We start from the raw sequence: 23,708 nt of genomic DNA, 5'->3' as shown, positions 1-23,708 counted from the left end.
TCTGATTTTTTACCGGCTATTCATAATAATCAATATCACATAACAATTAAATACTAGTAATCTGTGCACTTATCTTTTTTCGCAACTACGTAGGTATTTGGGACCAATTGAAGACAAGTATCGGTGTATCGAGGTTCTAAATTTTATGAACAGAAGGTCCATTAATTCTTCTGCTACTAATCTTCTCAAGTACATCGTGAGTATAATTTATCATATTGTATATTATTATACTCTATATTGATATAAAATGTACAGTTCCACTGTACTGTTATTCTTTGAGTTACGTCATCAAGTCTTAAAGCTACAGTAAATATGGAAAAAATATTCATTTTCTAACCTCTTCCAAATTTTACATACAATTTAAACAGTCGAAAATTTTACATACAATTTAAACAGTCGAAGTCGTATCCTGTTTACGTGAGTTTTCAACCTTTTCTAAAATAAGTTACAGAAGCGTTATATATGGTCTGTTTTTACATGGACTGTACCTATACCTAAACAATATTCTGTAGAGTCGTAATATTCTCCACCATAGACTTAATATATACTGTCGTATAGGTTTATGTTCTCCACCATGATATTATATATGAAGAGAGTGAAATGAGTTAATACTAAATCTGAAAAAAACTAAAATTAGGTATGCACTTTAGACAAAATACTTCTATGCCGAATGTCACAATCAAAAACCAAGAAGAAGTTATTGAAACTGTCAATGTTACAAAATTCCTTGGTTTATTCATTGATTAGTGATTACTGATTACCAACTCAACTGGAAGCCCCATATCGAAAATGTATATAGTAGAGTAAGTAGTTTTCACTTTGCCCTAAGTAAGCTGTCTAAAATAGCCAGCACAGAAACTGTGATAACAGCATATCATGATTATGTTGAGTCGTTGAGCGTTACGGAATTATCTTTTGGGGCAATTCAACTAACAAGACTCTACTCTTTAAAACTCAGAAGAGATGTATTAGTCATTAGAGCTATGAAAGGACTTAAACCAACTGAGAGCTGTAAACCAATCTTAAAACAAATGAATATCTTAACCTTGCTGTGTTTATACATTTATGAAGTAGCACAGTATTTCAAAATAAATACAGATTTGTCTTTTCCGGAAATGAATCCCAATAAAAAGCACAGAAATGAGCATAGAATATGTGCCTTATCATGTAGAATGGGATTTTTGAATAGTAGTTTCTTTGGTATGGCACACAGAATCTTTAATAAAATTCCGAATGAAATGAAAACTTTGCCAGTCCAGACTTTAAAAAAACGACTATCATTATTACTAATTGAAAAATAATATTACTCAGTGACTGAATTTTTAAATGATGATGCCCTGAAATAATTTGACATGTATTTCCAATTGACACCAAACTAATAATTATAATATTGTTATTTTATTTATTCCACATTAACATTAATTGATATGAAATGTGAAACTTATTAATTTTAACACCTGTTAAAATAAAATAATAAAAATATAAAATTTCACAAATAAATTATATTCTATTCTATAATATTATTCTGGCTAACCAATTAATTATTATTATTATTCATACATTTTCATACTGTAAATTTGCTTTTTTATTCAATCTACTAAGCGTACATGTTAAAAAATTAAATATTCTGATTTTAAAATTACTGCAATACAAAATTTTGTCTAAGTTTTATGTTTTTGCTAACATCAAAAAGATGAATTTGTGCATACCATAAAAAAATCAAAAGACTTTTTTCAATAAAATATATTATGTAAGTAGTACTTATACAATTATATGTATACAGTATAACATGCATTGAGTAACATTTATCATGATAACAACATAATCATCTTGACCCTGAAATGGGTCAGCCTTAATTTAAGCTGTGCTTCATACACAAGTGTTATTTTTTACAACCCAAAATTGTATTTATTTAATCATGCACAAAGTAAAAGAAGAATTCAATCTTGTAACTTAGTGAAGTAATCATAAAAAAAGAGTAACAGGAAAATAAAATCAAAATATAATTGAAGACTATGAAATAAAATGATAATTTTGTTAACATTTCAGAAACTAAAAATGGACAAACTGGAACTTGTGTCATCTAATAAGAGCTTTGGAGGCTTCCAGAAAGTGTATAGCCATGACAGCTCTGAGCTTAAATGTAAAATGAATTTCTCCATTTATTTACCTCCGCAAGCGGAACAAACTAATGTGAAGCTTCCCGTCATTTTCTATCTCTCTGGTCTCACTTGTAATGAACAGAACTTTATTGGGAAATCAGGATTTCAAAGGTAAATGGTTTATTTCTCACTTAGTAACATGCATTAATGAATATACATGCATAATTTATGTAATTACTGAACACTTCATTTTTAAATATAATAATTGTTATCAGAACAATTGTACATAATAAGAGTGGTGTTTTGGTTATGTCCAATGTTGATATATAGGTCACACTGATAAAAAAATGTCATTATAACACTAATGAACACTCCAAAATAGACCATACCAATTTTGATAGGTATGGTGACACTATGAGGGATGACATTTTCCCCTAATAATTGTATATTAAATACAACTAGAGATCGCCCAATGGTCGAAATTCGACCTTAGTTTCAACGATATTAGGACTACTACCTATATTTTGTAAAAAAATATTGACTATCATTTTTTTTTTCAACTCTTGTCTCTAGGACTTAGCTGATCTCAGACTGGCCGTGTAAGCATTGCCTAATAGTATCTTAGATTCAATAAAAAAAAACTATAATCCATTTTCAATTTGTCAACATACTTCAACCATAAATAAAAGAGTATAATTTGTATGTATAGGCTTGTCACTCAAAAATCTGTCATTTCTCATGTGTGTGTGTTGTAGTGTGTGTAATGTTAAAAAAATGTATAATAAAAGCATAATTTCAAAATAATATTAGTTCGATGCACTTTTTCACCATATAACTGTGCAAAATTTCATGCACCTACGTTTCCCCATTTTTCGTAAAAAGGGTTACAAAGTTTTTCGTTCGCGTATTAATATTATGATTTATAAATAAAAGAGTATAATTTGTATGTATAGGCTTGTCACTCAAAAATCTGTCATTTCTCATATGTGTATGTTGTAGTGTGTGTAATGTTTTATTTGTTAAAAAAATGTATAATAAAAGCATAATTTCAAAATAATATTAGTTCTATGCACTTTTTCACCATATAAACTATAACTGTGCAAAATTTCATGCACCTACGTTTCCCCATTTTTCGTAAAAAGGGTGTAGGCTACGGGAGGAGGAATTTAAAATAAAATTCTGGATGTACGAGTAAAGTCACGGTATATTAACGGAAAACCACAAATATAAGTACACTTCAGAAAAAACTAAAATAGACTGCCCCAAAATCCGCCGACAATTCTCTTTTATATCATACCACGAAAAAACAGTTGAATTTCGAGGCGTCGCTTCGCCATAGACAAAACATAACTTCGTTTCTTTTTTTCACATTTCTTAAAGGTGCAGTACGGTGGCGGTCGCGTCGCCAACAAAGGGTTACAAAGTTTTTCGTTCGCGTATTAATATTATGATTATTAGCATTAACTGTTCTTTGCAGGGTTGCAGCTGAACATGGAATAATAGTAGTTGGTCCAGATACATCTCCTAGGGGTGTTAAAATACCCGGCGATGATGAGTCATGGGATTTTGGAGTCGCAGCTGGCTTTTACTTGGATGCCACCAAAGAGCCTTGGGCCAAAAACTACAGAATGGGCAGTTATGTCAACAAAGAGTTATATGACTTAATTATTAGTGCATTCAGTGATGTTGTCGATCCTGAGAAAATTGGAATCATGGGTCACAGGTAAATATAATACTAACAATTACCGTATACAAAAAGTATGAATAATATTGAATAATTTACAATTTTATAAAATACTAGCTGTTGCCCGCGACTTCGTCCGCGTCAGCAAGATGTGATAACAAAGATAATAAAAAAGATAAAAAAATCCCTTTATAAAAAAAGTAAAATATGTCCTCCTCCTTTTCGGAAGTCGGTTAAAAAGAAGCCTAAGTTATTCCTTACTACATCAGCTATGTGCCTAAAAAAGTCCCGTCAAAATAGCACCAGCCATTTCAGAGATTTACCGGAACAAACAGACAGACATACAGACAAAAATTGTAAAAAATGTTGTTTTGGTGTCTGTACCCTATATACATGCATATGTATGTAGTAAAAAACGGTTCTTTTAATATTACAAACAGACACTCCAATTTTATTTATATGTATAGATATCAGAATTAGTGTAAGAAGTCTTTAAACATTATTCTCTTTTAAAAAATAATAATTTAAAAAATATGGTTAAAATATGCATTAATTTATTTTCAGTATGGGTGGTCATGGTGCTCTTGTGTCCCATTTAAAGAATCCTGGCTTATATAAATCTGTTAGTGCATTTGCGCCTATCTGCAACCCATCTGCTTGTCCCTGGGGTGTCAAGGCATTTACGGGCTACCTCGGAGACGACAAGAAGCAGTGGTCTGAGTGGGATGCCACTGAACTTGTCAAGTCATCTGATGCACCTCCAAACTCCTATGTTCCTCTGTTTATTGATCAGGTAATTCATTGTTACTTTGTTTAATTATGAACTTATGGATACTAGAGATCTGTTGAGAGATGTTTAATTATGAACTTATGGATACTAGAGATGGTCGAAATTCGACCTTAGTTTCAACAACATTAGGACTACCACCTATATTTTGTAAAAAAATATTGACTTTATCATATTTTTTTCAACTCTTGTCTTTGGGACTCAGCTGATCTCAGACTGGCCGTGTAAGCATTGTCTAATAGTATCTAAAGTTCAATAAACTATAATCCATTTTCAATTTGTCACCTTGTTGTCAACAGACTTCAACCATAAATAAAAGGGTACAATTCGTATGTATAGGCTTGTCACTCAAAAATCTGTCATTTTTCCTAGTATGTGTGTGTTGTCGTGTGTGTAATGTTTTATTTGTTAAAAAAATTTATAATAAAAGCATAATTTCAAAATAATGTTGGCTCGATGCACTCCCTCAACATATTAACTATAACTGTGCAAAATTTCATTCACCTACGTTTCCCCATTTTTCTTTAAAAAGGGATACAAAGTTTTTGGCTCACGTATTAATATATAGATGATCTTCTAAATAACTTGAGAAGTATGTGTGCTTTATGTGTAGTATAACGAACAAACATTTTTTGTGTGTTTTAGGGTACAGAAGATAAATTTTACAAAGAAAAACAATTGCTACCTGAAAATCTCGTGGAGGCCTGTCGATCGGTTGGACAGCAAGTAATTTTGAACTTGCGCGATGGCTATGATCACTCTTACTACTACATTTCTACCTTTATTCAAGAACACTTTGACTTCCACGCAAAGATACTTAAGGCTTAATTTTTTATGAAAAAAATATCTTTTCAAGGGTTAACGCCCGATTTTTTACGTCTGTTCAAACAGGTTTAAAAATATATTTTGTATATGTATAAAAATAGTGTATAAAGGTATTGTTTTTACAAGTACAGCTGATAATGCATACAACTGTTTGTGCATAAGCTCGCTCATCTCGATTCGTGCGTAACCTATACATTTTGTCACAACGAAAATATCTTTGCACAGAACTCAGTGCTCAGATTTAAGCATGAAGAGATAAGAGCCAGCCAGTGGCACTTTCGCATTTAAGTATAATATTTGTATATATTTTTGTACAATAAAATGTTGGTTTTACTTAATGTTTTTTATTGAAGAATATACCTATCTAACAGATTTATATTACAAAGGTATTGTCAACAGAAGTAACAAAAATAGTTGGCGGTAAAATCTGATAGCGACAAAATAAAAATTTATGACTTTCATCATTTCGACTCTTTTCTTATGTGATGGTAATACTGCAAGAATTTGTCTCTGTTGCCCCAAATATTCAGACTTCCCCAATAACACCAAGCTCTGAAAATAATAAACATAATAAATCTATGCACTATCAGAGAAGCTGATTCCTATGCAAATCGGGGACCTAAGTAGTTTGGTTGCGTTACGTCAAACCCAGATGACATATCACAATCAACATTGAATTGACATATTCGACCAAATAACGTTGGTCTGTCAATTGCATAGGAATCAACTTCCTCGATGGTACCTAATGATTTGGCAACATAGCCTTATTGTGAGTTGTGGTAGTGCCCACCCCTGCCCATGAATTTTTTTCGCGTCCACCCCACACGATGAGGTGGACGCGAAAAAAATTCATCTTCGCTTGATGTGTAGAGTAGGTACCAAAAAAAATATTTATGATTTCAAGTACCATTTTGTCGGCATCATTAATATGTGCATTCATGCCAAATTACAGCTTGGTAGGTCATATAGTCTCTAAGCAAAACCGCGAACAGACAGACGGACGGACAGACCGAAACTATAAGGATTCCTTGTCGACTACGGAACCCTAAAAAACTAAAGCCCAGATTCATAAAATTGTCTTACATTCCAAAAAGCGCTCCTCCCAGATGTGCAGCATGATCAAACAGCTTCCACCCCAGCGTTATCCCCGCCAAGTCAAGGCCCATTATAAATTTAATTGCCTGAAAAAAAATTACTGGTCATAATAATTATACTTGACGCATCGAAATATATAAATAACATGCGAGCTCCATAATGACGCCATCAAACCGTGCGTCTAGTTAATTTGACCGTGTAGTACTAAAAATTTAATTTAAAAGGTTAGGTTAAAGCTGCGCGTCCACTGGATCGGAAAACACACTACTTATGAGTTAAAACAAAATGGAAAACGAATTATACAAAAATATATAAAAATAGTAAAATACTTACTGTGCCTGCAGCAAAGGTGTACATCGGTAAGAATATTATGCTTAATTTCGTGTCAGGATATGTCACACAAACAAAGGATAACACTGACATTATTGCGCCAGACTGTAACAAAATTCAGTTTTGTTATATTAGAAAATTAGACTATGGGGTATATTAGATTATCATATATATTGGATCCCAGATCATTGAGTCAATGATATTGGATAATGTAATATAGACATATGATTAATTTCTTCCTTGATCATAGATTTTTGACATTTGCTGAGAGATTGGATCCAATACGGTCATAGAAATAGGTGTTGCCAGTTGTTTAATATAAAAAGGGTTTTTAATTTCTTGTTCGTTAATATGTTTCAAATAATGTACCTAATGTAATTATTTTTCTAATTATATACTTGGATAATCTTGCTGAAATACGTGGGAGAGCCATGCTTCGGCACGAATAGGCCGGCTCGACCGGAGAAATACCACGTTCTCACAGAAAACCGGCGTGAAACAGCGCTTGCGCTGTGTTTCGCCGAGTGAGTGAGTTTACCGGAGGCCCAATCCCCTACCCTATTCCCTTTCCTACCCTCCCCTACCTTCCCTTCCCATCCCTACCCTCCCCTATTACCTCTTCAAAGGCCGGCAACGCACCTGCAGCTCTTCTGATGCTGCGAGTGTCCATGGGCGACGGAAGTTGCTTTCCATCAGGTGACCCGTTTGCTCGTTTGCCCCCTTATTTCATAAAAAAAAAAAAAAAAAAACAAGCCATATTTAAAATGACGACATTTTTTGACAAATCGAATTCTCTGAGATCTGTAACCCTGACGTCAATACCTGTCAGCGTTAGCGCTCTCCATTGGCTATTGAAACCACATATGACGTAAAATAGGACCAATGAAATATGTGTAATAAGCAGATATGATCAAATGATCATATATATTGGATCCTATATATGATCATAGAAATGATCCAATATAAATGATAATGTAATACCCCCCTTATATATGCTCCAGAAAATTGTAGGATTAAATACAATGATAACTGCATATCAAGCTCAAGTAGAGGCTTTGTTGCGATATAGAATATGATAATGTAATACCCCCCTATAAGGGTGGGTTGCACCAACTTAATTTAACTATAACTTTAACCGTAACAAAATGTCAAATGATCTGTCAAATCCCTAGTAAACGATAACCTTAACTATAACAACACCTCTGGTACAACCTCGGTACAACCCACCCTTACTGTATTTTATTATCTAATAGAGATGTATGAGATTTAACAAATTTTCTGTAGACTGGCCTATGATTTCGATCATGTATTTTATATAAGCTTTGTGTCACAGCCTGATTCAGATAATCGGGACGATAATGAATAGTACCCTATACTCAAAAAAATCGGCCAAAATATATACAGTAGCATTTTCATAAAAAATAAACTAATATTTAGTCAACTTACGGCTCCAAGACTAAGTCCAGGCTGGTTTAGCATTACTTTATAGAGGAAGCTGGTAAAACTGCTAATTACACCACCACTCAAGTACAAGGCAACAAACTGCTCTTTGCCTAAAGATGCCACAGCAGCTGAAAAAGAATACAAATAAATGATTAGTATTGGACAAAATATCTAAAAGCCTTTATTATGTAAAAAGTTTTCTGAGTACTGTGGAACATACCTGGCATAAAAGTGTATAACACATACATATTAGCAGCCAAATGTAATGTAGAGTAGTGGCTGAATGTGGAAAACACCATTGGCAAGCACTGTGCTTCTGAAAAAATGAGTTTAAAAATTTCATGATTGGAAAGAGCACTGTTACTATATTCGTGGAAAAATCAGTAGGTGTTGCCAGTTATTTAACATAAAAAAGAGTTTTTAATTTCTTGTTCGTTAATACGTTTCAAATAATGTAATGTAATTATTTTTCTAATTATATACTTGGATAATCTTGCTAAAATAACAAAAAACAAGCCATATTAAAAATGACGATGTCTTTTGACAAATCGAATTCTCTGAGATCTAGTAACCCTGAGGTCAATACCTGTCAGCGTTAGCGCTCTCCATTGGCTATTGAAACCACATAATATGACGTAAAATAGGATCAATGAAATATGATAATGTAATATGTAGATATGATCTAATGATCATATATATTGGATCCTATATATGATCATAGAAATGATCCAATATAAATGATAATGTAATACCCCCCTTATATATGCTCCAGAAAATTGTAGGATTAAATACAATGATAACTGCATATCAAGCTCAAGTAGAGGCTTTGTTGCGATATAGAATAGTATTTTGGGGCAACTCTTCTGAAAAATATACAGTATTTAAAGCCCAAAAGAAATGTATAAGAGCTATAAGGAGAATAAAATTAATGGACATTTTTAAAAAACTTAAACTTTTGACATTTCCATGCCTGTATATCTTAGAAAGTGTAACATTTGTAAAATCCAATTTACACGAGTATGAGACTTTTAAAAGAATTAGAAATTGCCATAAGGTGTGTTATCCAAGTAGCAAAACTGCCTTACTTAATAAGAGTTACCGAGGCATGGCTGTTCGTCTGTACAATAAACTACCAAAATGTATACTAGAGATAAATTCGCTACAATTATTTAAAAATACGATTAAGACAACTCTGCTCAAAAAAGCTTATTATGACATTGATGAATATTTAAATGATAACGCTTTTATTATTGAATGATGTATTATTAAATATAATATTATTATTAATTTTTATGTATGTTGAGATTCTCTATAGATATAATATTAATTTTTATGTATGTTGAAATTCTCTATTATAATGTGAATTTTAATGAAATAATTTAATTTTATCAACAATCAATTGTAAATAACTTTTGCATGCCCCAAGTGGCCTATGTGCTGCAACTAAACTAATTAATGTAAGACCTATTTCCTACACACATATACAAAATAAATGATTTGGTTTGATTTGATTCATTAGGCAAATAGTCAAATACCCATTGAGTATTTGAATATTTGCCTACATGTATTTTTTTTTCAAAGTGTATTAGAATTTTATATAAAAATAGATTTATTTATAAATTAAATAGGCAAAGGGCAAATAACAGGTAGCACAGTACATAATGTAAGTTGTAACATTTACTAGTAAATAAACTTACGGCCAGATGGATTTGAGCAGAAGTACTTTAACATTGTAGGTGTAAATGCTCTAACTCGCCATGCTCCGAATACAAGAAGGTTGGCTGCCAGTATGGGGTAAAAGACCTTTTCACTTTCTCTTAGAGAATTCCACCATTTTCTAATAGGGCCTGGTTCAGTTTTCTGTAATTACACAACATATTTGAACAACATTGTTTATGTAATATTTAGAAAAATATTAGCTAAGGGGGTGTCCACAAATTATGTATGAGGTGTTTTTCTAAATTTTCTGACGCCCCCTAAGGTTGAGAGTTTAGACCCTATTCAGTTACTGGGATTTAATAATTTTTATTTTCTATAACATTCAATTATTGATATAAAATCAAATGATATACTCACAAATTGTGATACAATTTTTTTCTGCTGGGCATTAATCCAACTGCTAGGTTTTCTCATAAAAGAGGTGGCATGGGCTCTTATGTTTTCATATTCCCAAATAACACAACCTGCGATGCTAGCTGATGTAACCTTAAATATTTTTGGATCTAATGATTAATGTATAGAAAAAGATTTACATAATATTTACACAACAGAGTAAAGTCTTACCCCTATTGTAAACAGGAATGGTCTCAACAAAGTTTTAGAATTTAAAGGTCCTGCATCGACATGAGCAAAATCTAATGGATTTGCATCTGACATAGGCCTCCGTCGCCGGGAAAATGTGTTTCGACATTGTATTCTTGCATATTGAAAACTATTTGGAGCTCGTCGTAGAAGTAACGGTTTGCTGAAATATTCCAAATATTTGAAAGATTTTCACGAAAGTTAATTAAGCACATTATTATGTGTTTTCTTAAAGAAAAGTAATAACAAATAAAAGACAATTTAAAAATAATACGATATGATGAAATACTTTGGAATAAAAAACTATTTGATTTCTTACCAGCTTAACGTCAATTCAGCTGCATACCAAACATTTTTAAACAACATATTAACAATAACTATATAAATAGGAAGTTTAGGCAGAAGATAACATGTTTTCTCTTTTATTTAGAATTGTAATTTTAGGTTTGTAATTATTGTTTTCAAAAACTCTAGATTTTTACAATGCTGTCAAATGTCAAATTGACAACTGTAAATTTGACTTTCTAGTTCCTTTTTTTTATTTTTATATGGCGCTCCGGCTAAAGAAACCATTGCCAGTGTCAAGTGCCATAATGCGCGGTAAGCCCGGGCGCGCACTAGCGGCCAGGCCGCGGCGGCCATCGAAAGTATGGTGTGGCCCATAGACTTATTTAATTTATACGGTCGGTTGCCGGCCGGAAACACCGAGTGAGAACCAATCAGTGAGGCCCATTCACTGCAGGACTGCCGTGCAGTCCTGCCGTGAATGGGCCTCTTAAGTGAGAATCTGTCTGTCTGTTTACTGTTACCTCTTCACGCCCAAACGGCAAACCTAAAGCGCTTATTCCACTTATCCTAGCTAGGAAGTCCTAGCTAGGATAAGTGGAATAAGCGCTTTACGTAAAACGCTAAATTGTTTCAATGTACCTAAAGTATGAGCTTTGTTTGGACTGTGGAGGGCTTCTGTGTGCAAAGTGCAATGATACCAAAATCAGTTTCATCATCATAAGTCAACTTACTCTCTGCTCTATCTCGAATCTCGATACTACTACCATAGGTTACTAAATAGTAGTTACTACTTACTACGTAATTTATAGTAAACACGACCACGTACTCAATGACTTTTGGCAGTTACAGTTTTTTACCCATATTGATTCTCAAGAATAGCGAAGCCAATAATTGAACTCCTAATTTAATTAACCAAGTAACTATTGAAGGTATACAAGCAGAGGTTCCCAAACTCCTTTGTTTCGTGGCCCACTTTTAAGGTGTTGGAGATACTGCGGACCCCCTGTAAACACTTTCCCCTTTTGAAATTCACCCTCCACTTTTGAAATTTCATTCATGAAACTTGCTATTAAACAGCAACAGTCGCTGTGCTTTTCAACAAATTATCCGCCTATGCCAGGGATGGCGGACCAATGGCACGCGACATTGAATTTCACGTCAATGATAACAAAAAAATTATTACTTATACTTAGTTATTATTCTACAAAAGCGCCAACTTAGGCTAGAGACATTACATTTTTTTTTATACGCGTCAGGATTATAAAGAAAAATATTATTTAATGGCACATCTATGATTGGTATATTGCTGCAGCACTAGGTCAACTTTCCAATGTGTATAATATTATGTTCATAAATGTCACGAACTAGAATGCAAAAAAATATACAGCCCACCAAACGACTGCAAGTTGCTAATCGGCCCTTCACGAACCAGATGAACCTGACCTGATGAAGCAGGCTGATGATGATGAACTATAGCTAAGAAGTAAGAACACTCTCGAACATGTCAGCTTTCAAACAAAAAAAAAAACTAGATCAAAATCGGTCCACCCGTTTGGATGCTACGATGCCACAGACAGACAGACAGACACGTCAAACTTATAAGTTATAACACTCCTCTTTTTTGTCGGGGGTTAAAAATTGTACAAAATAATTATTTTGTTGTTACTGAACTGCCAGGCATGTCGCATATTATCTTATATCTCGCAATATTTCACGTTCCATATTTGGACAAAGAAAAAGGTAATATCTTAAGATGCGAAAGGCGAGGCTGAAGGTCAAAATCGTTAACTAGGTGAGATGGGACGGTTCGTCGAGTATATGGATCTAGCTATACGAAGCCTATTTCCAAGGGGTCTATACAAACACGGCTATAGCACACAATAATAAAGACGGCTTCGGCAGGGGTGGCCCCTCGCGCATGCTCCATTCAGTCTCGCCATAATACGACCCTTGGAAACTTCAGTATACAGCTGGGAGGCCGGAGCTAGCCGCTTTTGTGCACCGTTTTATAAAGTCCTAGGACCATAAAACTAAATAAATATTAAAAAGTAAGTACTCTTGCCTCTAATCGAGTCTAGAATATTACCTTATATTTTCTATATAAGGTGGCTTCGTTAGTGATGCAACTATTAATCAATTTTAATTGGTTTAAAAATACGCTCCCACGACTCGTGAAAAGCGTGCGAGGCGTGATAATACCTAGAATATTCTGAATTCTTATTGGATCATAAACAGTTACTTAATGATTTCGGTTAAAAGGATTTATTGGAGAAACCCCATTATATTTTATTGAATAACAATATATTTGTAAGGACGACATGGAAATCGATATCGTGATGTCTAGTGACCACGCGGTTTCCGCATTTGTTAACGTAATTTTTATGGAGATTGTGACATCCTGCGACAATATCTTTTAGAAACTTACTGTAAAATAAGTTTTTTGGTAATGGCATAAAAATACTTTATTTAGCTTGTGCAGGGAAGCGATTAAATTTTTTAGATTGTATTACGACATATTTTTTACACAAATTTTTCTTTTCAGAGATGAAGCCAAACATAAGATTTCACGTCTTCTTCGACTCCCTATTTAAATTTTTTCAATTGTGACGCACAATTTTGTAAAATCGTTGTAAATTATTTTAATATTTTAATAGAGTTACCGAATAATTAGCGTCTTAAGTGTAACCAAATAATATATTAGCGCTAAGTAAACATCAAATATTTTTATATGAATGTGATATCTGTGAATTGTTAAAGTAAAATTTCGTTCGGGTACTTCGTAGAAACCAAAAGCATAGCTTACTGTTATAGCTTTAGTCGCAAGTAGGTGCTAGTCAATGTTGTAAAATAAGGAAATCAATTATTAATAAACGATGGAGCCGTATTCTGACGATTTACTGTGGTTGGTCGTTTGTGGGTTCGTGGTGGCTTTTATTTTGGCGTTTGGAATCGGCGCGAACGACGTCGCCAACTCTTTCGGGACCAGCGTGGGCTCGAAGGTGCTGACTCTCACGCAGGCCTGCATACTCGCTACGATATTTGAAATCGCCGGAGCCGTTCTCATTGGTAAGTTTTTTATTAACCGATATATTTTTTTTTAAATCGCCGGAGCCGTTCTCATTGGTAAGTTTTTTATTAACCGATAAAGTCCTATGTAATACTTCGTTAAAATAAGTACGTAGTAGACGAGTAGGGTCATAATTTCGAGAGCCCCTTGAATCAATCATAATAACAACAGTTTAATAATAATACGCCCGTCAACAATGTAGAGCTCTCGCGTGAGACCCTTATAATAGGCGTTGTAGTACTTTAAACCCTTCCTTAATCTTAAAATTTGCTTGAGCAGAAGATGCAATGTAAACTGTTTATCATATAAAATTAAGAGTGTCAAATAACTAGCCTCTATAATGCTCTAATTTAAAAGGGTAAGCTACGCAATATAGATATAAGTAGTCTTATTCCGCGGTCAAGACTCTACTTTTCGCTTTAAAATTCAAATTTCCCTTTTCCCTTCGATACTGGACCGAAACAATCCAATCAATAAACATGGCTTTACAAAAAAAGAACAGAGTACACGTGTCAGTCAAAAATCGTGTTGGCGTCGTGACGCAATATTTCCATTATTTCGACCCTTCTTTTCATGACACACACTTGAAAAACTCTCAAGACGCCTTACGAAATTTCACTTCAAAAACGTTCGCGGGTTGCCGATCACTGCTCTGCGACAAGCAGATATTTGCGATGCGATACGAGTTCGCAGTTATGTGTGAGGAGCCCTAAAACAGGGGTTCCCAAATTTATTTTGTCTACTGCCCACTTTGAGAACAAATTATTTTTAGCGCCCCCATTGTTACCTCATATTTTTACGATTACCACCAAATCTTGCATTTATTTTTATTTTTTTATGAAATAAGGGGGCAAACGAGCAAACGGGTCACCTGATGGAAAGCAACCTTCGTCGCCCATGGACACTCGCAGCATCAGAAGAGCTGCAGGTGCGTTGCCGGTCTTTTAAGAGGGAATAGGGTAATAGGGGAGGGTAGTGATGGGAAGGGAAGGGAATAGGCGGTGGGTAGGGAAGGAAATAGGGTAGGGGATTGGGCCTCCGGTAAACTCACTCACTCGGCGAAACACAGCGCAAGCGCTGTTTCACGCCGGTTTTCTTTGAGAACGTGGTATTTCTCCGGTCGAGCTGGCCCATTCGTGCCGAAGCATGGCTCTCCCACGTATAAAGAATGTTGCATTCCCGAATTTTCGCCAAACCCGAAATTCTGGTATTTTTGTAAGAAGTCACCTCCAAAATTTGCTAGATGTGAGAGAATAGATGCACTTAATTTGATGAAATGAAATTACAAATCACCCTCAAGCCTCTACAAAACGCCCCCATTTTCTTTCTGGGTTCCACAGTTTGGAAAAGGCTGTCCTAAAACGTAGTATGTGACAGGGTACAAGGTGTCGGACACGATGCGGAAGGGCATCCTGGACGTGTCGCTGTATGCGGACGGCGGGGAGCGGCTGCTGGCTGCGGGGTGTCTGGCAGCGCTCATCGCGGGGGCGGCCTGGCTGATCGTGGCGACGGCGTTACGGCTCCCCGTGTCCGGCACACACAGCGTCGTCGGCGCGACCGTCGGGTTCACGCTGACGGCTAAAGGCCCCGTTGGTGTGAGATGGTCGACGCTGGGCGCGATTGGTGAGTTTACAAGTTATAAGACTTATAACCCTTTTTAGTTTACACTCACACATTTCTCGAGAATCTCAAGTAGGAGGACAAGCTTGCTCAAAGACCGGCCTGCCGGACTCACTTGGAACTCTTCTAATGTTCCGAGTGTCTATGGGCTACGTTGCTTTCAGGTGACCCGTTTGCCCGTTTGCTCCCGATAAAAATAAAAGGGAACTTGATGTCCCGCGCGGCTTCGCCCGCGTAGATTAGGAATTTCCAGAAACCGTACATTTTCCCATAAAAAATATTTCCCCCGTTTATCCCACATTTTCCTGAGTTTCTTTGGTCGTATTAGTCTTAGCGTGATAATATAATATAACCTATAGTCTTACTCGAAAATTGATCTATCTAACACTGAGATAAGTTTTTAAATCGGACCTGTAGTACCTGAGATTGACGTGTTCAAGCAAACATACTCTTCAGGTTTATAATATTAGGTAGATATAGATTTTTTTAAATTATCGCTGAACAAACTCGAGTCTCGATCTAAAAGACTATAAAATGGTATAATATGGTAGTGATGATGATGATGATGAATGTAATTTGCATAGTAGCATATGCTTTTTGTTCTTAAAACAACGCCGAAACTCCCAAACTTGTATCTATAAAGAATTAGGAGTTCTCTCAGCACCTTCCGAACCACGGTATAACAGGTATATCCCGGTGCAAAATCTTACTTGTTGTTGTTACCAACAAGCATATGCTTAGAATACTTCTCACGAAACCGAAGTCACCACATGTTTCCCTATAAGTTTTGAGGAGTTCCCTCGATTACTTATGGATCCTTCATCAGATCACCACTTTTGTGAATATAATACCAAATTGGGATGATACCCTATATACCAAAAGAAAAATTTTGAAAATCGGTTAACAAACGGCGGTGTAATCGTTGAATATAAAAAAACGGACATAACACCTCCCCCATTTTGAAAGTCTGTTAAAATTGTAGCCTATGTGTTATTCTGATGTATAAGCTATATTATTGTAAAGTTACATTAAAATCCGTTCAGTAGTTTTTGCGTGAAAGAGTAACAAACATCCATACATCCACACATCCATGCATCCACACATCCATAGATCCAAATAAACTTTCGCCTTTATAATATTAGTAGGATTGGCAGTTCATAATTAATGTTTTTGAGAACCTATACTGTACTCGGCGAAACAATTGCGGCCTTGTATAGAAATTTACACGTTTTTACAGGGAGTCAATGACCGCTACAGCCACGTTTCGCCGTGAGAAGTATACTACATTGACATTTCTTTCGTTCACAGGATATTTCGTATATATGTATAACTATGTAACGAGGCTCGAGGTCATTTCACGTATACAAGATGATGACGCCTACACAGGAAATGTCTGAAACATCCATGTAATTACATTTTAGCGGATGTCGTGTTTGTGTCCGGATATGAGGTCGCTCGGGCTGATCTAGATACTAGTCATAAATTATAGCAAAATGTATTGAGGGCATAGGCTGGTACTGAGAACTAGGAGAAATCAGGTTGTTTGGTATTGACTGAACAGTTCAAAGGCCTCTATCGATTTGTTTAAATATGGTGGTCATTTGAATGAAGTAGTAGGTAGGTTTACTTCGTGTCATTGACCGGCTTTTGTGGAGATTGGAGAGTGTTTGCCAAAAAAATATTTGCTGAGTGTTATTATGAATTATTCATCTTTATAACTACGCCCTACAGTTTTCATATAATTTTCCTACAATTTTTTTAATCCAACGTGATTCTAAGTATACAACCTTTTTTTTAACATGGGGAAATGCTTTACGCATCCCCGGCAAATTGGGGATATCGGCCGGGGTATGTGGGACTCCTGTCTACCCACTAAAACCCCATGGTGCTCCACTCATCGCTTAAGGCAGAGTTGCGGGTACGATAGAACCTACCGCAACTGATTCTATACTACCCTACCTTTAAATTTACAAGAAATCATGTACTTTTTCCAAACCATAAATCGAATTTAATACCACACTAGTATGGTCATAAATTGTTCGTAGTAATAATAGCTAATAACTTAGTAATAACTAATAATGAAGGTTACCATGTTCATAAAACGTCCATTAACATACCGCAGTTAAAACACAATTCAATTCTTGTAACTAGTTCCTTATCGTGAACATGCATGAAACTATTAGCTAAACAGGGGAAATGGAAGCAGGAATGTGCTGAAAGGTATTAATGGAACCTTTACGTAACGTTACATCGCGGCATCATAGATAAAATTGATTATGGAATAACTATACTAAAAATAGCATTTTAAATGAATATGCATTTGAATTTAGTCAAAAACATCCGAAAGATATATTTTACATAACTTACGAAGCAATCACGAGCGATGCGAACAATCCAAAAGAGTAAGATTTTGTCTGTAATTAACAAAGCAGATTGTTTAACAAAGTTATTAACTATTAAGCATTTAATACTCTTCCTTTTCAGTGCTCTCATGGTTCATCTCGCCGGTGCTAAGCGGAGCGGTGTCGGCGTTCATTTTCTGGCTGGTCCGAAGATACATTCTGCGCGCCGTTCAGCCTCTGACCGCTGGATTGACAGCGCTTCCGTTCTTCTACGGGTTCACCATAGCTGTTAACATCCTTAGCATCGTTCTGGATGGACCAAAGTGTAAGTTTTGAATTTCTAAAAGAAAGTTTGTATTTATTTTTTTAGGTTTCCGCACCCAAAGGGTAAAAACGGCACCCTATTCATTAGTATTTTTATTAAAATGTTGTGGACCTATTACACCTCCTTGCAGCACACCATTAAATTTTGCTTCTTATTCTCATACGTTTAATTTAATGACTTAATGTAATAACTTTATAAGTTTATACGATTTACTGTTCTCTTGAAGCGTATAATATTTACTTTGTTTTTAATTTATTTCAGTGCTGGGTATGGATAAAATACCCGTCTGGTTGTCGCTGGCGGGATCCTGTATTTTGGGTGTGGTGTCAGCTATTCTAGTCAGATTATTCCTAGTGCCATACTTCCACCGTCGCCTTGCACCACCTCCAGTCAATTTCACTTTAGGGGTTTCCAATGGTAAGTGTAAATAATTTTAGCCATCTACAAGACCTTTTAAACTTTCCTTGAAAAAGGTTTATTTAGGTGTGGATTAATTGAATTTCTCTTCGGTCAAACTCGTGCATTGCATTGCCATTGCATTCTATGGCTTCACATTCACGCGAAGCAATTCTTCAATTGATTCATAATAAATCCACCAGTGATTGTTCTATGTAGTATGGAGAGAAAAGTTCTATGGAGGAATACTTTATTTACTACCTAATTTTTTAGAATTTAGATGCTATTAAAGTTAAAGAGAACCGTTTATTTTTTTAGAAACAACTCCAGCTAACACACCAACACACGCCAAAGCTATCCCTCAACGTCCGACGTCACTCCTATCAGAGGACGGCAAGCTACTGGAGGCAATATCGGAGAGCGCTGAAATGGTCACTTTGAGCGACGCAGACAAGTGTTCCGTTGGCGTCAAAGAAATGAACGCGAGAAATAGAGCGATCCTAGCCACAATGGACGACTGCAGCATACTATCGAGGAGTCTCAGCCCACCCAACAAATCTAGACTGCAGTTGATAGACGCAGACCCACAGATAAACACTCTGAAGTACATAGATGAGACTTTGAGCTGCTGCAAGAGTTTAGACTCGACGCAGTTGGTCGGCATGGGGGAGAGTTACGATTCAAGGAATGGTTTTCTGGGAGATTCCTGTGATACGATAGCTCGAGGTGATATCTGTCGGTTGACGGGACTGATGCCGTTGTCTGCCGCCGTGGAGTTCGATACACCAGTTTCAAAAATCGAAAAGGTAAATACTTATTTTTATTAAACGCATTATTTTTTACTACTTGCTAACTACTATTGTTGTACTTTTGAATGTGTTCTCAAAAAACATTTTTTTTAATGACCCTATATGGGACCTCTTGTTCCCCCTTTCAAGGAGAAGGGACAATTGTTTACTCTTTATTATTTTTTAAATGTTACAATTGTTTTATTTTTATTTACATACAATTTCTACTTAACATTTGATATTACTTTTATACTACCATTAACATTTTTTTCATTTCTATTTGTCTCAAATCTATTTGTTTGCATTCACTGTTTTTTTTTTCAAACAAAAAACAAATTCCTAATGGCTTTAGGAATTTGTTTATTGAGCTTCATATTAATTATAGTGTGATTTATACATAATCCATACTTAATATTATAAATGCGAAAATTTGGTATGGAGATACTTTGAGTCCTGGGAAAGGACATAGGATACGTTTAACCCGGAAAGACGTACGGTTCCCGCGCGATAATCGATTTTTGGTGCAACGGAGTTGCGGGCATCATCTAGTAAGTATGTCACAAAAAAAAGTTCTTTATTTTCAACAAAGGCAACCTGCCACTTACGTGATAAGATACTCTTGAAGACAACATCAACACAGCCAAGACCAATTACAATTATCTTAAAAAAAATACTCACCATTTTTTCAGCACCCCGAAGGCAGCGCTTGGAGTATAGAGTGCGACGGCATGAACGGCCGACTGCCCGCCATCACGCCCAACTCGAGCGCCGCGCCGCTACTCCGTGCGGCGACGTCGCCCCCGCCCGCACCGCAGCCCCCACCTCCTGATACGCTACGGCTGTTCTCCTTTCTCCAAGTGCTGACGGCGACGTTTGGTGCCTTCGCCCATGGAGGCAACGATGTTAGGTGCGTGTTTTTGGTCACATAATATAATTTCGTACACACAACAGTGTCCTTAATCAGATGTTAATGATACCTGGAATTATTGTACTACCAGGGAAATTGATCCAGCGACCGCGACTAACCATCCACCGATCACGACTAACATCAATTTAACACCCGACCTGCAACGTCGTTCCACCTTGTGCCTAAGACCGGGCGCGCACTAGCGGCCAAACCGCAGCGGCCAGGTCGCGACGGCCATCGAGATAGATATCATAGTATGAAACCGCCATAGACCACGCGCACCTGGCCGCACGGCGGCCAGCAGCTACACCATACTTTCGATGGCCGCCGCGACCTGGCCGCTATTGCGCGCCTGGCCTAACGCTGCCTTCACACTAGCGTTTGTCCAGCGTAGGCGTTCGATGAACGTATGCGCACTAGCGCAGACGCCGCGACAACGTGGCGCGTACGTCGCGTTGTCGTAACGTTTCCTCTGCAGAACTAATTAAATGCTGCGCTAGCGCGGCGCAGACGTTACACAATTTATTCAGAAACGATCAGTACGCGGCGCTAGCGCCGCGTACTGATTGTTCCAGTAGAGATGCGGCGACGCGGCGTTGTCGCGGCGTCTGCGCTGCACATTCGTTCATCGAACGCCTACGCTGGACAAACGCTAGTGTGTCGGCAGCCTATGAATCTATTAATAACACAGTTTTTATTATTTGTAGCAATGAATTAATTTCTCCGATAGTAAGTACAGTTTAGTTATTGATTTATATACAACATTTTTAATTTGATGACATTTGTAGTTTTAAAATTATGTTTCTTAAGACACTACGCGCGCAAATCTATCGTTGATCTTAACAATATAGTGTGGTTGTTACAGCAACGCCATAGGTCCACTGGTCGCGCTATGGCTGCTATACTCGGAGGGCGGGGCGCACGCGCGCGCGGAGACCCCGCTAGCTATACTCGTGTTCGGCGGAGTGGGCATCGCGCTAGGTCTGTGGTTATGGGGCCGCCGCGTCATACGCACTGTGGGGGAGGATCTCACCAGCATCACTCCTGACACGTAAGTCTATGTTCTATTTAAATGCTGCTTCACTTGATAAGCGATTGAGGCTCAACGTTAACTCTGGATTAAATATTTCGATAAGCGTATTCATCTTCATGAAATCGAAGAGTAACAGAGATGACAATACGTTAAACTTTAACCTAGTTAGATCTGACCAAAGTACACGCATGGCTAATAAAACAGATACCTGAGCCTAGCTTGTGAGCACTGGCTCAGGATGTCTGGACTAAAATCAACAGCAGATCTAGGTTAAAATTTACGCTATGTCAACATGTCATCTCTTCAGGGTAAACGTTTAGCCTCAGTCGCTTATCAAGTCAGATCAGTAATTCCGTCTGTTTAATATAATTAATAATTATTAATATTTAATTATACTCTAAAGCTGAAAATGTATACCGCGTAAATTAGTTACTGTCGTTTCCACTAGAGGCGCTATTTCGATCTCAATATAAGATTACGGTGGGAAGTGTCAAAAACTGAGATTCAGCCTGTTGTTTTAAGGGTTCCGTACTCAAAGGGTAAAAACGGGACCCTATTAGTAAGACTTCGATGTCTGTCCGTCTGTTTGTCTGTCTCCAGGCTGCATCTCAATTTTTGTTGCCGCAAAGCGTTCGTGCGCGAGTCCGACTCGCACTTGGTCGATTATTTGTTGTTGATCTGTCTGTTTCTGTTGCAGCGGGTTTACGATCGAGCTGGGCGCGGCTCTGACGGTGCTAGTGGCCAGCAAGGCCGGCCTGCCCATCTCCACTACACACTGTAAGGTCGGCTCCGTCGTCTGCGTCGGATACTTCTCGCAAAAGTCTGTTGATTGGAGCTTATTTAGGTGAGCGGGAGAACATTCTATTTTTGAATTGTAGCCCATATATGGGAACTGTTTAGTTAACTTTTTATTTTCGCAACCTGTTATCTGTCTGTCTCACTTTAGTCTGTACACATAGTAGTTAATCTCTCCTACATAAGTTGTTAGTTTTAACTGCAACTTTTTAAAGGGCTTTAAACTTTGTTTTGATTGATGTAATCAAGCGAAATTATTTTGTCAGTGCCATGCCATAGATTGAGGGGTTTTAGAACTCTGTATTGCTGCCTTAGGCGTTTTTCACCAGAGTTGTGTTGCGAGGAATGTGTTTTTAAGACCCAATAGCATCGTCGCGCTGAGCGATGTCGTGGCAAGCTCACGTCAATGAAGCGATTCTATTGGTTCTCAAAAAAAGACATTCCTCGCAACACATCTCTGGTGGAAACGTAGCCTTACTCCCGACAGAATCTGAATTGAATCGAGAATAGAAATTAGCTCGATCTCAAAACATTGGTACTTCCGACATAATATAATATACTAGCGCAAAATCGTGCTGCAGCTCAATTTGGAGCTAATTCGATTTCAAGTCTCAACGGCTTTTCTCAATCCTGACAGCTATAATACAGCACGATCGTACTGCGGCTTACTTTGAAATTATAAAATTCGGTTTTTATTAGAAGACTCAATTTTCTTACGATATATAATTTATTACCATTTATGTTACTATTCGAACAATTTTTATTTTTTCAGAAATATAATATACGCATGGGTGGTGACAGTGCCAGCCGTGGCCGCCATAGCAGCTCTCGCCATGCTGACACTAGAAGCCTTTGTTGTTTAAACTAAGTGCAACCTTTTGATAGGGCTATTTCAAGGCCGCGTAGAGCTTTAAAACGCTCGACGAAACAATAACTGCCTACCAATAACATTTGAGACTGATCGGGATCTGCCAATAACGACCCGTCTGATCACTGATCTACCAATAGCAAATCTGCATGTGCGCACCCACCCCGCTCACTCCTCGTCCCACCAAAGAGACCTATCTTTTGCTAAACGACCTTTAAAGTAATGTGCGGCCTATAACAGTGGCGGATTTCACATAAAATTCCTCCTTTCGATTATGCAAACTAAACATTCTTTCAGCCTATAATATTTTTGTAATAGCCCTATCAATATATTTATTTAGGTTTGTAAGACTAGTCGATACTCAATACTGATGCAAGTCGCATAGGTCAGAACTCAGAACTCAGCTAAAGATGTGATTCGTCAATTGTATGTTATGAAAACTTGTTGGATACATGAATTGATTAGTTATAATATAATATTAAAAGCATGGCCAGAAAATAAAAACCTGAATGTATATCGTAATACTTCAAACTCTGTCTGAAAATGTCCAATAAGGTTCACATCTTTATCAAAAAAAAAAAAATGTTTCATGATAGTTAAAGATGTCGATTTGCAGGTAAATTTTGGACCAACGTGATTTAGTCGGGTTAGGCCCAGCAAAATCTATCACAACTATAGTCTGTCAAGAAAGCGAAGAAATTAAAAAAGTGGC

The 23,708-nt window shown here is 36.7% G+C and overlaps 3 protein-coding genes and 1 long non-coding RNA gene across 5 annotated transcripts; 2 read left to right on the top strand and 2 right to left on the bottom strand.

Annotated features, from left to right (window-relative positions):
- Nucleotides 1-5,605, top strand: LOC121729877 (S-formylglutathione hydrolase). The gene is made up of 5 exons (XM_042118550.1): nucleotides 1-196; nucleotides 2,050-2,273; nucleotides 3,580-3,825; nucleotides 4,351-4,579; nucleotides 5,219-5,605. Exons 1-5 carry the CDS (start codon nucleotides 146-148, stop codon nucleotides 5,399-5,401), a joined length of 933 nt encoding a protein of 310 aa, XP_041974484.1. The 5' UTR covers nucleotides 1-145; the 3' UTR covers nucleotides 5,402-5,605.
- LOC121729883 lies at nucleotides 514-20,965 on the bottom strand. The gene is made up of 3 exons (XR_006036024.1): nucleotides 20,663-20,965; nucleotides 3,901-3,903; nucleotides 514-524 (listed from the first exon to the last, which is right to left on the bottom strand). It is a non-coding gene; the product is annotated as an uncharacterized LOC121729883 (long non-coding RNA).
- LOC121729876 (presenilins-associated rhomboid-like protein, mitochondrial) lies at nucleotides 5,736-11,044 on the bottom strand. Of its 2 annotated transcripts, XM_042118548.1 has the most exons (10): nucleotides 10,887-11,044; nucleotides 10,550-10,730; nucleotides 10,343-10,471; nucleotides 9,964-10,126; nucleotides 8,487-8,582; nucleotides 8,270-8,394; nucleotides 6,827-6,928; nucleotides 6,482-6,579; nucleotides 5,852-5,950; nucleotides 5,736-5,812 (listed from the first exon to the last, which is right to left on the bottom strand). In XM_042118548.1, the coding sequence occupies exons 1-9, from the start codon at nucleotides 10,931-10,933 to the stop codon at nucleotides 5,860-5,862; spliced, it is 1,032 nt and encodes a 343-aa protein (XP_041974482.1). In that variant the 5' UTR covers nucleotides 10,934-11,044; the 3' UTR covers nucleotides 5,736-5,812; nucleotides 5,852-5,859. The 2 variants fall into 2 exon arrangements, with proteins under 2 accessions (XP_041974482.1, XP_041974481.1); XM_042118547.1 differs by having other exon boundaries at nucleotides 5,736-5,950.
- LOC121729863 (sodium-dependent phosphate transporter 1) lies at nucleotides 12,808-23,708 on the top strand. Its single transcript, XM_042118526.1, has 10 exons — nucleotides 12,808-12,903; nucleotides 13,398-13,921; nucleotides 15,300-15,545; nucleotides 18,027-18,209; nucleotides 18,471-18,626; nucleotides 18,924-19,411; nucleotides 20,083-20,300; nucleotides 21,166-21,351; nucleotides 22,031-22,177; nucleotides 22,901-23,708. The coding sequence occupies exons 2-10, from the start codon at nucleotides 13,729-13,731 to the stop codon at nucleotides 22,989-22,991; spliced, it is 1,908 nt and encodes a 635-aa protein (XP_041974460.1). The 5' UTR covers nucleotides 12,808-12,903; nucleotides 13,398-13,728; the 3' UTR covers nucleotides 22,992-23,708.

This window comes from Aricia agestis, chromosome 8, assembly GCF_905147365.1.
Source record: "Aricia agestis chromosome 8, ilAriAges1.1, whole genome shotgun sequence".
Lineage (NCBI taxonomy): Eukaryota > Metazoa > Arthropoda > Insecta > Lepidoptera > Lycaenidae > Aricia > Aricia agestis.
The sequence above is the reverse complement of the archived record's forward strand: the minus strand, read 5'-3'. Positions and strand labels throughout refer to the sequence as shown.